We start from the raw sequence: 13,212 nt of genomic DNA, 5'->3' as shown, positions 1-13,212 counted from the left end.
TTTACCACACAATAGTAGTGCACTCCATCACCTGTCTCTTCTCCTCCTGTACCCCCATATTACCTCACAACAATAGGAGTGCACCCCATTACCTGTCTGACACTTCCTTCACCCCCATTTCATCCTGTAACAATAGCAATGCATTCCAATCACCTAACATTCCTTGTACGCCCCATATCCCCCTGCATCGTCAGCGCTACTTATCACCTTGTCTCCTTTATATCCCCCTACATAACTACCAATGCGCCTTATAATAAAGGTGTGACACCCACAGACTGACAATCTATTTTCTCTGCCTCTCAACTGCAGTTTCCCGGACTTGAAGTTTGATCCGCGAAGCCCCGCCCACTTCCTGTTCTCTGTGTGCCGTCACTTCCGGGTCCTTGTAGTGGATGGGAGCTATCTGCTACCGTAGTACCGCTGTTTCCTCTTCCCGTGCTGTACTTTTCACTCACTGCCTGAGAAGAGAGGAATGCAGTGTCAGGCTGAGGAAGATGGGGAGCTCGCCGGAATGAATACAGAAACAGACTCCGGAATGGAGGACCTGGAGTATAAAATCTGTGAAGTGGAGGGGTCGGGGGACCCAGAGATGGAATTTGACAACTTGTCTGATCGCTATATTCTCTACAGGTACTTCTAAACTCCAATAAAATGTGACTTTGTATTCACGGGCATTCACTGTGACAATCTACAGTATTTTCTGTGGGATAGGAAATATCTTTTGTAGGACGGAATGGAGTTGGTTGGGTGTAGTATATGGGAAGATCCTGTCAGTGCGGGTAGGGAATCGGGGATGTGCCCGCAAGCATTGGACTGGGGATCAGGGAAGCGCCCATAGGCGTAGGGCTGGGGATCAGGGAAGCGCCCATAGGCGTAGGGCTGGGGATCAGGGAAGCGCCCATAGGCGTCCCATAGGCGTAGGGCTGGGGATCAGGGAAGCGCCCATAGGCGTAGGGCTGGGGATCAGGGAAGCTCCCACAAGCACTGGGCTGGGGATCAGGGAAGCGCCCATAGGTGTTGGGCAGCCGATTAGGGAAACACTCCGACCATGCAGCACTGACATCTTGGGCACCCAATCAAATGTGCACTATGTAGGCGTTTTTGTGTTGTTTCTAGTCTGAATCCTGAATGGCAGTGTCTTGTTCATTATATCCACCTGCTAGACTTGCAGTATTCTGAAGAAAAAAGTTGCCATGTCTGTGCAGAAACTTCATATGCTATATTTTCACCCATACCTAGCTGTAATATACAACTATACTACTTTGTTATGGGCACATACTGCCATTAAAGTAGAACTAAAGCAACTCGGCATTGGTTACATAGGAACCCTAAGACTGGCTTCCTTTGTGTGTGCGCTTGTGCGGGATTTAAATCATCCCAGCATGGTCAATCAAGATGGCTGAAGTTCATCTTTAGGAAGTAAAGAAGAAGGAAAATAGTTGCCATGGAACAGGGTTAGGTGAGTAATTGTGGCTTTAGTTTCTAGTTCTCTGGTGCAGCTCTGTATGCGGCATGATGTCCCAGGTAGAAATTCATCTATCCCTCTTGTGAGCATTAATGCATAACAGCTATTTCCTGTGTTGTTACAAACACATGCTCACAGTGGAGGTTTGCAGTGAAAATGTAAATATTACACAACACAATTCTGCGACACAGATTGAGTGTATATGTGTCAATTTTTATATTTATAGAGAGAGGAAAGAATGGGCAGATGTGACTCCTGTCGCTCAAGATGATGGGCCAAACCCAGTTGTTCAGATTGTCTATGGCGAGAAATGTAAGTAGATATTTATACTCATAACACAGTTTAGATTTTTGTACACATGAGAAACCTTGCACAATGGGTACAATAAAATGCTTTAGCCTTCCTTGCGATCTGAATAATAGGTATTTTTAATAGTCAAAACCATACATTTAAAAATACTTATTATTTTAAATTTCCCGCCTGGTTCCACCCTCCAACCGCACAGACACTGCCCGGCTGGCATCTGCTTCCCCTGGCCTCGCGTTCCCCAATGTTCACACTCCGGGGAAGCAGATGCCGGGCACTGCTGGAGGACGCCGCAGGAATGTGGGGACCAGGTAAGGCTTGAAAACCCCCTGGCATTTCCACCCCGACTGTGGCTCTGGGTTACCACTTTTGGTACTGAAAATTAACCCCAAGCTACACTGTTCTTATTATTATTATTATTAATAATAAACAGGATTTATATAGCGCCAACATATTAAGCAGCACTGTACAATAAATAGGGGTTTACTGCCAGGGAGGTTAAAGGGCAAAGCCTTTGGTGCCTGAAGCCAACATTCAAATTCTAATGGTTTTAAAAATGTAAAAAAAAAGAGATTAAGGTTGAGTATTTTGAATATATGGACAATCTTAAAGCAGATCTAAACTCTAAATATTTACTTTACATAAGAGTAGACAAAACTTTTATAAAAAGTGCAGCACCCCCCTTTCCTATCTTGATCGCCATGGCATTCAAGACAGAATGGAAGCGCAGAGCCTCCCAAGATACATTTGTCACTGCTGCTCACAAATGGAGCATTTTTTTAATGGGAGAAAAAAATGCCAATCTCACCCATGCACAGTGAGATCGGCACTTTTTTTTTCCTATACCCATCACCTATTCTTGCACCAGCACTTCCGCTGCGTCAGGCCGAAGAAGGATACCCAGATGACACTGGACCCAATTGAATAAACCTCCCGATGGATTGATGGAACTGCAGGTAAGTGTGTTTTTGTTTTTAGTTTAGTTCCGCTTTAAGTGTGTGAACAGATTTTCTTCCGCTACGTTCTATGCAAATGTTTCTTAAGGCAGGTAAATGGAGCTTTGGAGAAGGTCCAGTGTAGGTTAAAAGAAGGACAAATGCAGATAAATTGTACCAGTCCATAAACTCTAAATGATCTCAGAAGTGAAACCAATCTCATATGCATACTGAAAGCAAGCTGAATTTATGTGTTGACACAGAATAGGGAGTATACATAAGCAAAGAAGTGCTGATTGTTAAATGTGTAATAAAAGCACCACATGAGATACTTAAATATTGTCTCTCAATAAATGCAAGTAATAATAATAAATAATTGAAGTCACAAAATGTCCTTTTGTATTTAGCAGGTGTTGGGGTGATTAGGCTACATTTTCACAAGTCAAAATACTTTTGGTTTATATTTTTTTATGTTTAGCAACGTCTATGAATATTAACATAAAACATTATAGAACAGTTTGCTAAAATGTTTTCAAAAGCAAGCCTTTTCTTTTTCTTCTTCAGAGAGAGTGAGGAGAGGCTACACTTTGTCAAACTTTTAGTTGTCTTTAATGATTAAGCCCTCTATTAAACCTGGTAACCATTGTTCATAAGATATAGCTGCAAATACAATTATTATTAAGAGGGGTTCCATGAGACCTGAAAGGTATTTCCTGGGTTTCATCATGTTATAAGTTTGGGAAACACTGGTGCAGACGGTCCAGTTTAATCATGGTAGGTATGGAAATTATAAAGTTTATGGCATAAAAAGGATCTCCCAGCAGCAAAGAGGTTAATCCATTGGTTTAGAATAAAAACTTAGTTGTAGATTTTCCACAATATAAGCTTTTTAATCTGAAATGTACTATCTTCATTTTTAGTAGCTGGACAGACCGGAGGTAAAAAGTATGCATAACAATACTTATTGGTACCAGAATCAAAGTGGTATTTTTTTCCCTCCATTGAGGAGAGCACTGCAGGGTGCCACTCCCTCCCCCTCCCTCCACCCAGTAGAACAGAACAGCACTGTGTGCACAGCATTTGTTTTTCTGTCACTGGAAACGATCAGCAAAGATCATTTCCAGCAACAAAAATATTAAGTCTGATATCTGCTCAGGGTTTAGGACACAAAAGGAAACGTCGTCAAAGAGTAGAAATTGATTTTTACTTTACCCATTGCTTTGATAACAACCAATAAGGTTTGGTTTACCCCTAACACTGTCTTACTGATAATGGTATTTAAAAAATGGTATTTAAAAAAGGTTGATAGGAATAAAAAAAGGAACAAACTTTTTCAATTTTTACAGTTGTATACAGTGTGGAAGAGTTGACCCTTTGACTCCTGTTCGAGAAATGTAGTGTGAGGGGAATCTCCCCGTCGAGGACACTCCAGACTTATTGGTTTGGCTTTAGCAAACAAACCTATAACACTGGTCAACAAACATTTTCTTGCCAAACAGATTAAAGTCATTTTAGGTTGTTTGATGCACAGATTCCAAATATGGTATTGGTTTTTTTAGATTGGCTCTAGTTTTTGAAAAAATCGCCTCAATAATTACCTCATAGAAAACTAATGAAACATGAAAATTAGGCAAAATTAAACTAGATATGCCTACGTATACAAAATAAAAAATTTTAAATACCTAATGTCAATATATTCTATATTCAGTATATTTACAGAACTAATCACAAAACAGTCATTGAAAAACTCTGTGTGTCTATCCCATCTGCCCTGATACCTTTCTTCCATCACCTTTATATCTTGATAGAAGCTCTCCCCTTGTTCCTCACTGAAATCGCCAAGGTTTTCTAGAATTTTTTGCAAATGGCTATGGAGTTAGTGCACCTTTAAGCTCATAGTAGCACCCAAATTTTTAACATTTAACAGCAAGTTTTCTACCAGTTCTTCAAAATTTTGTGCTGTATGGTTACCCAGAAAGTTCTTGACAACCATGGCATAGCTGTGCTAGGCAGAAGCTTCAGTATCAGTCATGTAACTTGTGAAATTTGAATCCTTTATCAGTTTCCGAATCTGGGGCCCATTAAAGATTCCAGCTTTAAATTTTTCAGTACTCAATCCAGGGAAGCATCTACGAATGTATTTGAAGCAATTACCGTCCTTGTTCAGAGCTCCAACAAATTGCTTCATTAATCCAAACTTTATGTGTAGGGGAAGGAGAATGATTTTTTCTTTGTCAACCATTGGCTCGGTAATGATGTTCGCTGCACTTTTTTTCATGTTTTCCCTTGGAGGCCATGTCACTTTTTTCCAGTGATCCTGCTCTGCTCCACTATCCCACAGCAGATGAAACATGGGTAGTTTGAGTATCCACTTTGCTGTCCAAGTAGGAAGTTCACCATTTATAAATCAACACATATGGACCATTGGTGTTCATGATAGCAAGCTTTTGTAAGACCGTTTTGATATTTTCATATTCTTCAGGTTTTGTTGAGTGACCAACTGGAATTGATGCAAAGCAGTTGCCATTATGCAGTAAAACAGATTTCAAACTTGGAGTGGAACTGTCTATGAAAATCAGGTCTCAGACAGTTCTTTTCTTTTAGCCTGGATGCTAAAAGTTCAGATGCTTGTTTTGACAGACTTTGGTCACGTATTAAATCATTGAGCTCTTCTTGGAAGAACTGCTGCATTGATGAAACCTTTTACATTCACAGCACAAAAATAACAATCATTATGATTTATATAATTGATATAATGTAGTTTTGTATACTATATGGGGAGCCCAATACTTGTTTTAGTCCCCCAGGTTAATACCAAAATATCACAAATTCTGTAATGTTTTTGTGAGAATATTCACCACAAATGTACATTAGAGTCATTTAAACAACTTCTTCCTGAACTCATATTTCTGTATTCAAAAAAAAATGTATCAATAAATAGAAGGCAAATAAAATTTTCATGAAATAAAGCAACATTGAATATATAAAATGCAAAACATTGGTGTAAATAAAGATTATTAACCACCTAGCCGGTATGCCCGTACGAAGGTCGGGCAAAAAAAAAATGGCTAGGATGGTTAACCCCGTAATTTTGTCACATCCTTACCTCCATGGTCCCACTGTGCACATCCAGCGGGACCATGGAGGTAAGGATTCCAGCGTCGTTTTCCTATTCCAGCGTCGTCCTCCGTCCATCATCGTCCGTGGATCTCCCTCTCCAGCGTCGGGTGCCAGCGGGACCGGTAAGATGCCGGCCGGTATCTTGTGTTCCGCTGCCCGGCATCTTGCGTTCCGCCGCCCGGCCGGCTGAACACAAGATACCGGCCGGCATCTTACCTGGTCCCGCTGATCTTCGTCTTCGTCCAGCGCCGGATGATCTCTGCAGGGAGAAGCCGTCCGGCGGAGAAAAAAAAACGGACGGCTCCTCCCTGCGTGCGTGATGACGTCGGCGCGTGTGCGGGAAATTCAAATAGAAACTCATTCATTCATTTTGTATTGGATTCAATACAAACTCCTGTATCCAATCCAATACAAAAAATAAAAAAAAATAAAATAAAAGTAAATAACTTGGAAATTCAAATTTATATTTTGTATTGGATTGAATACAAACTTGCGTATCCAATCCAATACAAAAAATAAAAAAAAAAGTAAATAACTTGGAAATTCAAATTTATATTTTGTATTTGATTGGATACAAACTTGCGTATCCAGTCCAATACAGAATAATATAAAATTAATACAAAGTACATAACTGGTAAATTCAAACGCTCATTTTGTATTGGATTGAATACAAACTCCGGTATCCAATCCAATACAAAAAAAAAAAATAAAAAATAAAAGTAAATACATTTTTTATATTCATATTATCTACTAGAACCCCTGTTCGGACATATTTCTGTAAGTTACAGGTCTACAATTTAAAAAAAAAAATTTCATGAAAAACAGTGGATCACTTTTGGTACAGAAATCTAGACCTCAGTGTAACACTCAGGTGGTTAATAATATGCTGTGCTAACATTTGTTGTTGGTAAAATTGTCTGTTCCGATTCCTGTATCACAAGAACCAGAGCCAATTCAATGAAACTGATGTCTTTTCTCGATTCAGGAGACCTGAAATAAACTAAATATATTGAAAAACCCTTGGCAAGTGAAAGAATTATTTTTTGTTGAGCTGTGTAATTCATGTAATGTGATTTTGTGTTTTATTGCTTGTTTGTTTTTAGTTCGAGATGTTTATGATTATTTCCGCGCTGTACTTCAGAAAGATGAGAGAAGTGAGCGAGCTTTGAAATTGACAGCAGATGCCATTGAGCTGAATGCTGCTAACTACACTGTATGGTGAGTAAAAAAATTTAAAGCAGCCTTTGGTACTAATTGTGTCCTATACTGCATAGCATTGTATGACACTGGAGCTGTTTTCATAATGGTTGAATGAACTTTTCCTTTTTTTTATCTTATCAACAAATATTGTCTGACATAACTTAGAAAATGTCCAGACAGCACTGTTGCTTGCATCAATAAAATGTATCCCCTTTATGTTTCAGGCATTACAGAAGAGTAATATTGCAGTCACTGAAGAAGGACCTACGTGAAGAAATGAACTATATCTCAGCAATTATTGAAGACCAGCCTAAAAATTACCAAGTCTGGTAAGAATGAAAACTTGAAGCTGTGATCACTCTCAGTATTCACGAGCTAGAGAGTTTTGAAAGACCTTGGCATGTTTGAGTTCTCTCCTCAGAGTTATGGAACTATTAATGTGAATGTCTGGGATTAAAAAGAAAACATATTCAATACATTCACGTTTCATGCTTTATTTCTTTAAAGATGCTGCAAGTACAAATAATTGTCTTGTGATCTGACAGAAATCCAGCAAGCTTCCTGTTTGAGCAGACAACATGATGCTTATTCTGCAGAGAAACGTTGTCAACCCTGCCTGGTTCTTTCCTATTTGTCTACAAAACACCCCCACCTCACTTCTTGTCCTTTGCCGTCGTTTATTTTAGCTAGGAGTAGGCCAATGGTAAAATTTGATTCAACCTGTCACATCTATAACACCAGCGGAAGTTAGTGCTCCACATGGTGGCCAGCAGAATTTACCCAGTATCGTTGCTGGGGGAAAATTATTGATGATTTCATCTGATCAACTCTCTGTTGAAAACACATTTCTGGTTCAGCTTTGTAAAAGCTTCTTGGCCGGGGAATTAAAAAAAAAATGTAAAAAAGATAAGAACAAAAACATTGAAAGTACTCTTTCTGTCTGACACTCATAGGCAATGTATCAATCGTTAAATGACTATTATTTAGAGATACCTATGTTCTGTACAGGTTTTTAAAACATCATCTATAAACAATTTGAATTTTGTATTTGTATTGTAGTTTTTTACAGGCTTAACATATTATTGTATACACTCAATGCAATGAAATTTTTTAAATTTGATGACAAAGAATAACAAACAAACAAAGCCACCAACTATAAGAAATCATAACTGCACTGTTAATAAATTCAAAGAAAATTTATTGCTAAATATGTTCCCCATTAGGCATCACAGAAGGGTGCTGGTTGAGTTACTTAAGGATCCATCAGAAGAGCTTGAATTTATTGCAGATATCTTAAACCAGGATGCGAAAAACTACCATGCATGGCAGCACAGGCAATGGGTTATTCAGGTATTTCCATTTTCATGATGATTTTTAGGTTGTATTAAGAAATGAATAGTTAAAGTTAAACTGAATAAATTGCTTCATTGTATATATGTATGGGTTTAGCCATTATTTTATTGAATGTCATGATTAAAGTGCCATATATAAGCAGAATGCCTTAAATTTGTTTGGGCATTTGGTCCTACTGAGAGACTTTTGTATATAATATATTGTTAGAATAGGCTAATGCCTGAAATGACAAATGTGTACCTGGTAGGGTAATGATCTTGTACCCCCCTCATTTATTTAACACATTTTGTACATAGTGGTAAAAAAGACAAAGATTGTTTTACTACAACCTAGAAGAACCACTCACGAATCAACTGTCCATATACTGTGGACATTTTCTGACATCTCTTTGGTTGCCATGAATAACCAAACATATTCTCTGCTTGTTCTATAGATCCTTGTAGTTAGCTTCCAAATATATAGGTATTACTTAACTGGATGCTTGCCATTTATACATTTGCAATAGCGACAAATATTCTGTCCTTTTGTGCTGCGTTATATTTTGAGTTGCCTGTATTTCATAAAATTGGCTTAATCCTCTTTCAATTTTCAGTGAATTAAGTCATATATGTTTATTATAAAATTTTAAATTAAAATGTTCTTGTTCAATTTAAATGTAACTATTTTTTCAGGAATTTAATTTGTGGGATGGTGAGTTACAGTTTGTTGACCTGCTGTTGGCAAGAGACTTGCGAAACAATTCTGCTTGGAACCAAAGATACTTTGTTATTTCGAACACATCAGGATACAGCAATCCCCAAATTCTTGAGAGAGAAGTCCAGTAAGTGTTGCTTCTGTAATTTCATCTTGCATTAGCTTTATAATTTTAATTAATATTAAGTTAAAAGTTATTCAGATTATTATGTTTAGCCTTTATGTAAAGTAATGTACACCCAAAATCTGTTTTTCCATTATGTTTACCATCATGCCTCACTGTATTTCTTAAGCATACATGTTGCTAAATATATTCCCTGGAGATCCTGCCATTTACAGACCTCCTTGTGGCAGAAAGAAAATTGGATATCCTGTGTTTTAAGTGTCCCCTATTTTGCTGCTTCAATTTTTGGTAGCACCAGACATTACATTAAGCCCTTACCACAAATATTCTTTGGACCTAATACTATCATGGGTCACAACAGTTAATAGGAATGTCTACAAAACAGGAAGGCTTGGGCAAAATCCAGCAGCATGAAGAATTGTAAAGCTATGCCACACGTTATAGCACTTGGGTAAAGCAAGGATACATACACTGTTAAACTGAAAGACCCACATAAAGCAATGCTGACATTATTAATATTGTCTGATGACAAGCAGTAAAAAGTAGCTGTGTGTGTTTTACAGATCTCTAGATGGTTTTGGTTAATGTCTAAACTGGGTGCAAGGTCTTTGCATATAGTCCTTGATTTCTCTAACTTATGCTAGCCTCCCTTCTAATAGAATCCCTGTGGCTAATAGGTACATGACACTAATGTACTAAATGTTGAGGGTGGAGAGGCCTAGCTCTAAATCAAAACTCAATCTGAGACCTGGTGGAAAGTTTTAATGATCAATTACACTCATTAGTTTTCCTGAGATCAATCTATCAGAGATTAATGGCGCTTGCAGACAATAACAAGCTGACCATCACTTTGTTGTTGGTCCCCTTTTAAATGTGACATTAGTCATGTTTTATAAAAATTATATAGTTTTTTTTCTGTATGTTCTTCTCTTTTTTTTTTATCCGTTTTTTAAATGATATATGTTATTACTTCTCAGTTTAAAATCTGTTTTATTCAGATATGCTCTAGAGATGATCAAGGTTGCTCCACACAATGAGAGTGCATGGAACTATCTGCGAGGGTAAGATAAATATTTTTTAATTTTAAAAAAATATATATATATTTATTTATTTAATATTTTTTGGAGTCCATATAAGTTCAGTTTGTCAATTTTAAAAATATTTTATTATATAATTTTTTTTCCCCCCTCCTAGCATATTACAAGACCGTGGAATGTCGGACTACCCAAACCTTCTTGAGCAAATTCAGAGTATACAGCAAACACACAGCTCTCCATTTCTTATAGCCTTTTTAGTGGACTTGTATGATGACATGTTGGAGAAGAAATGTAAAAATCCAGAGGATACTCTAAAGAAAGCACTAGAGGTTGGTAATTTTTTTGTAATGTGGTATATTTAGTCTAATGTGGTTTAGTTTAATGTGGTATGTTTAGCTGATTATAATAGCACATGCTTTCACTCTTAGCGTTTAATGTCATAATGAAGAAAAGCCAAAAATATATTTAGTGGAAAACTGACATTTGAATTTCATGTTGGATATATAGCTGGATTTCTGAGTGAGATTTCTATGCCTAAACCATGTGTCTGCATGCCCGCAGAGACCATTTTGGGTGGTGGGAATCCCACTTTCCCTGTGCTAGTGTATTATAATACTCCGTGTTAAGATAAAGGTTTGTATAAGTGGTCAGTATAAAAAGTGATATGTCAGTGAATAGAACAAATCGAGGTGCCTGTTTAGCTTAAGTAACTGTAATTATTAGAGCCAAACTATCTGATGTTTCCATAATATTTTTCTCAGCCTGGATTTCATTTATGGAGTGTGGCAAGGCTTCACCAGCATAGAACAGTGGCGAGTTCCCAGCAATATCTACCTCAGATCCTGATCCCATAAAATAGTCTACAGCGAAATTCACAAAACCAAAATCTGGCAGAATTGCATATCTATTATCAAGAATTTGTGCCATCACATTACACAGCTCTTTACAGCCTATTTTCAGGTTTCTGTCTGCCAGAGGAGTTCACAATTAAATGCTCTAAGGCCATTTTTTGTCGTGGGAAACCCATTACCCTACCAGTTCTTGGGATGTGGGAGAAAACCCACAGAAACATAGGGTGAACATATAAATTCCATGCAAATAGTGTCTGGTCGAATGTGCTACCCACTCATAATTTTCAAAATTTTCTTCATGTCATATTTTTCACTATATTTCTATTGGATACTAACAAAATTAGCTACCTTACTGTTTGATAACACAATTGTACTTCACCTTAATATAGTAAGAAAGTACGAAAACCAGAATTTTTTTTTTTTTTTTTTGCAGCTTTGCGAGCTTCTTGCAACCGAAAAAGATACTATTAGGAAAGAATACTGGCATTATCTTGGACGTTCGCTACAGATGAAGTATGGATCAAAGAATTCAGAGACGGAAGAAATTAATCAAGCTGATAAAAATGGACAATAAAATTACCAGCGCTAATTTTTTCATGTTTTACAATTAAAATGAACTGTGGCTAATATTCTTCTAACACATGACTGCACATAATACACTGACTGATTTAGTTTGTTCATAAACAGATACTCATGTGGACCCTTTAACTTGTGTAAAGAGAACCAGTTACTATAAAGTAAACACATAAAATATTGTCAAAGGTATTTTTAAGTAAGTTGACAGTATAGGACTATAGGTCCTATTTTCTTGGGGCTGATCTATACAGTAATTTATATCACTGACAAACAATTCCATCTTCAGACAGACTTCCACCACATCTATTTAGGTCAGCCTTACATTAGAAATCGTGAATTTGGGGCATCACCTTAATGATTTTCAGGGGCATAAAGTAAATGTCAGTCTCAATGTGTCACTTTTTATTGTCACTTACACTGCTACTTGTAGCCAAAGAGAATCAAAGTGCTGAGAGCTGGCATAGAACCAGAATAGTTCTAATGTGCAAGTTTTCTTGACACTTGGTGTAAGTTAACCAGTTCTTGTATACCTGTCCTTTGTTGAGTTTATTACATATATGATCATTTCATTGTGTATGATTCACAAACGTGGGCTTTTTAGAAGTGATGGTTTTATTTGATAGAAATTCATCTGTAGGTAACCTGCAATGTCTTTTGAGCAAAAACCTAAAGCACTTATATGTTCATGTTATGTTGGCTTTTACATGAACTACTACCCAATGCACTTGAAAGATACTAAATATTTTATGTAGATGCTGCAATGCTTTGTTCAAAAGAGGATGTATCCATTTTCTTACAATAAACTAAAAGAGCAAAAATGGCTCCTGTTTTTCAACTGCATTTCACCCCTTTTGTCAAAAAATATATATACTTTGGGCAGTATAACTACGCTGTAGTTAAATTTAAATGTACATTTTTGCTATCTTAGTAGCAGCTTCAAAGAGACCTTGTCACCTTGTATATGTGGGACAAAGTGATTATCTCTGCAAGGCCCACCTGGACCTCCTTTGCTTTTCCTCATCCCTACTTCCTGCTCTGCAGCTGAAACTAAATTCAATGTATTCTGTAATAAAGGTAATTTAAACATCACACTCTCAATCATGTGTCTGTTCCTGGGCATAGTTTTTGGCTGCTTGGTCATAAATACATTCATAACATACTCCTTCATACAGAATCTGGATACTAATTGGCTGCAGAAAGCCCCGATATAGTGATTAAAAGAGTGTTGGTGGGTCCCCTGTGCAGACATATTGTGCTTTTTCCCAACAGTTAAGGCTGCCAGTTCAATACAGTAATGTACATTTTAGTAGGAGACTAGGTTGCCACCTAACAGTAGGTGTCCAATGACACTATAATAGCCTCTGCACAGGAAAAGGACATGCTATTAATGAGCAGTGACCCCTAAAAGGATTTCTAACCATTTTGTCTGATTATGCAGATGGTTTGGACGATCTGGGAGGCACTTCTTATTCTTTGGTAGTCCCCAAGGGAAAAAAGGAGGTGTTCTGAATGACATACAGTAGGTGTTAAGGTATTCTTGGAGAGTACTGCT

At 37.5% G+C, this 13,212-nt stretch overlaps 1 protein-coding gene across 1 annotated transcript; it reads left to right on the top strand.

Annotated features, from left to right (window-relative positions):
• Positions 1-361: 361 nt before the first annotated feature.
• On the top strand, positions 362-11,722 carry FNTA (farnesyltransferase, CAAX box, subunit alpha). The gene is made up of 9 exons (XM_072405287.1): positions 362-630; positions 1,692-1,777; positions 6,930-7,044; positions 7,251-7,355; positions 8,250-8,376; positions 9,051-9,199; positions 10,195-10,257; positions 10,391-10,562; positions 11,518-11,722. The coding sequence occupies exons 1-9, from the start codon at positions 473-475 to the stop codon at positions 11,656-11,658; spliced, it is 1,116 nt and encodes a 371-aa protein (XP_072261388.1). The 5' UTR covers positions 362-472; the 3' UTR covers positions 11,659-11,722.
• Positions 11,723-13,212: the final 1,490 nt, after the last annotated feature.

Source organism: Pyxicephalus adspersus, chromosome 3 (genome assembly GCF_032062135.1).
Source record: "Pyxicephalus adspersus chromosome 3, UCB_Pads_2.0, whole genome shotgun sequence".
Classification (NCBI taxonomy): Eukaryota; Metazoa; Chordata; class Amphibia; order Anura; family Pyxicephalidae; genus Pyxicephalus; species Pyxicephalus adspersus.
Note: the sequence above shows the minus strand (reverse complement) of the source record. Positions and strands in the feature narration are given on the sequence as shown.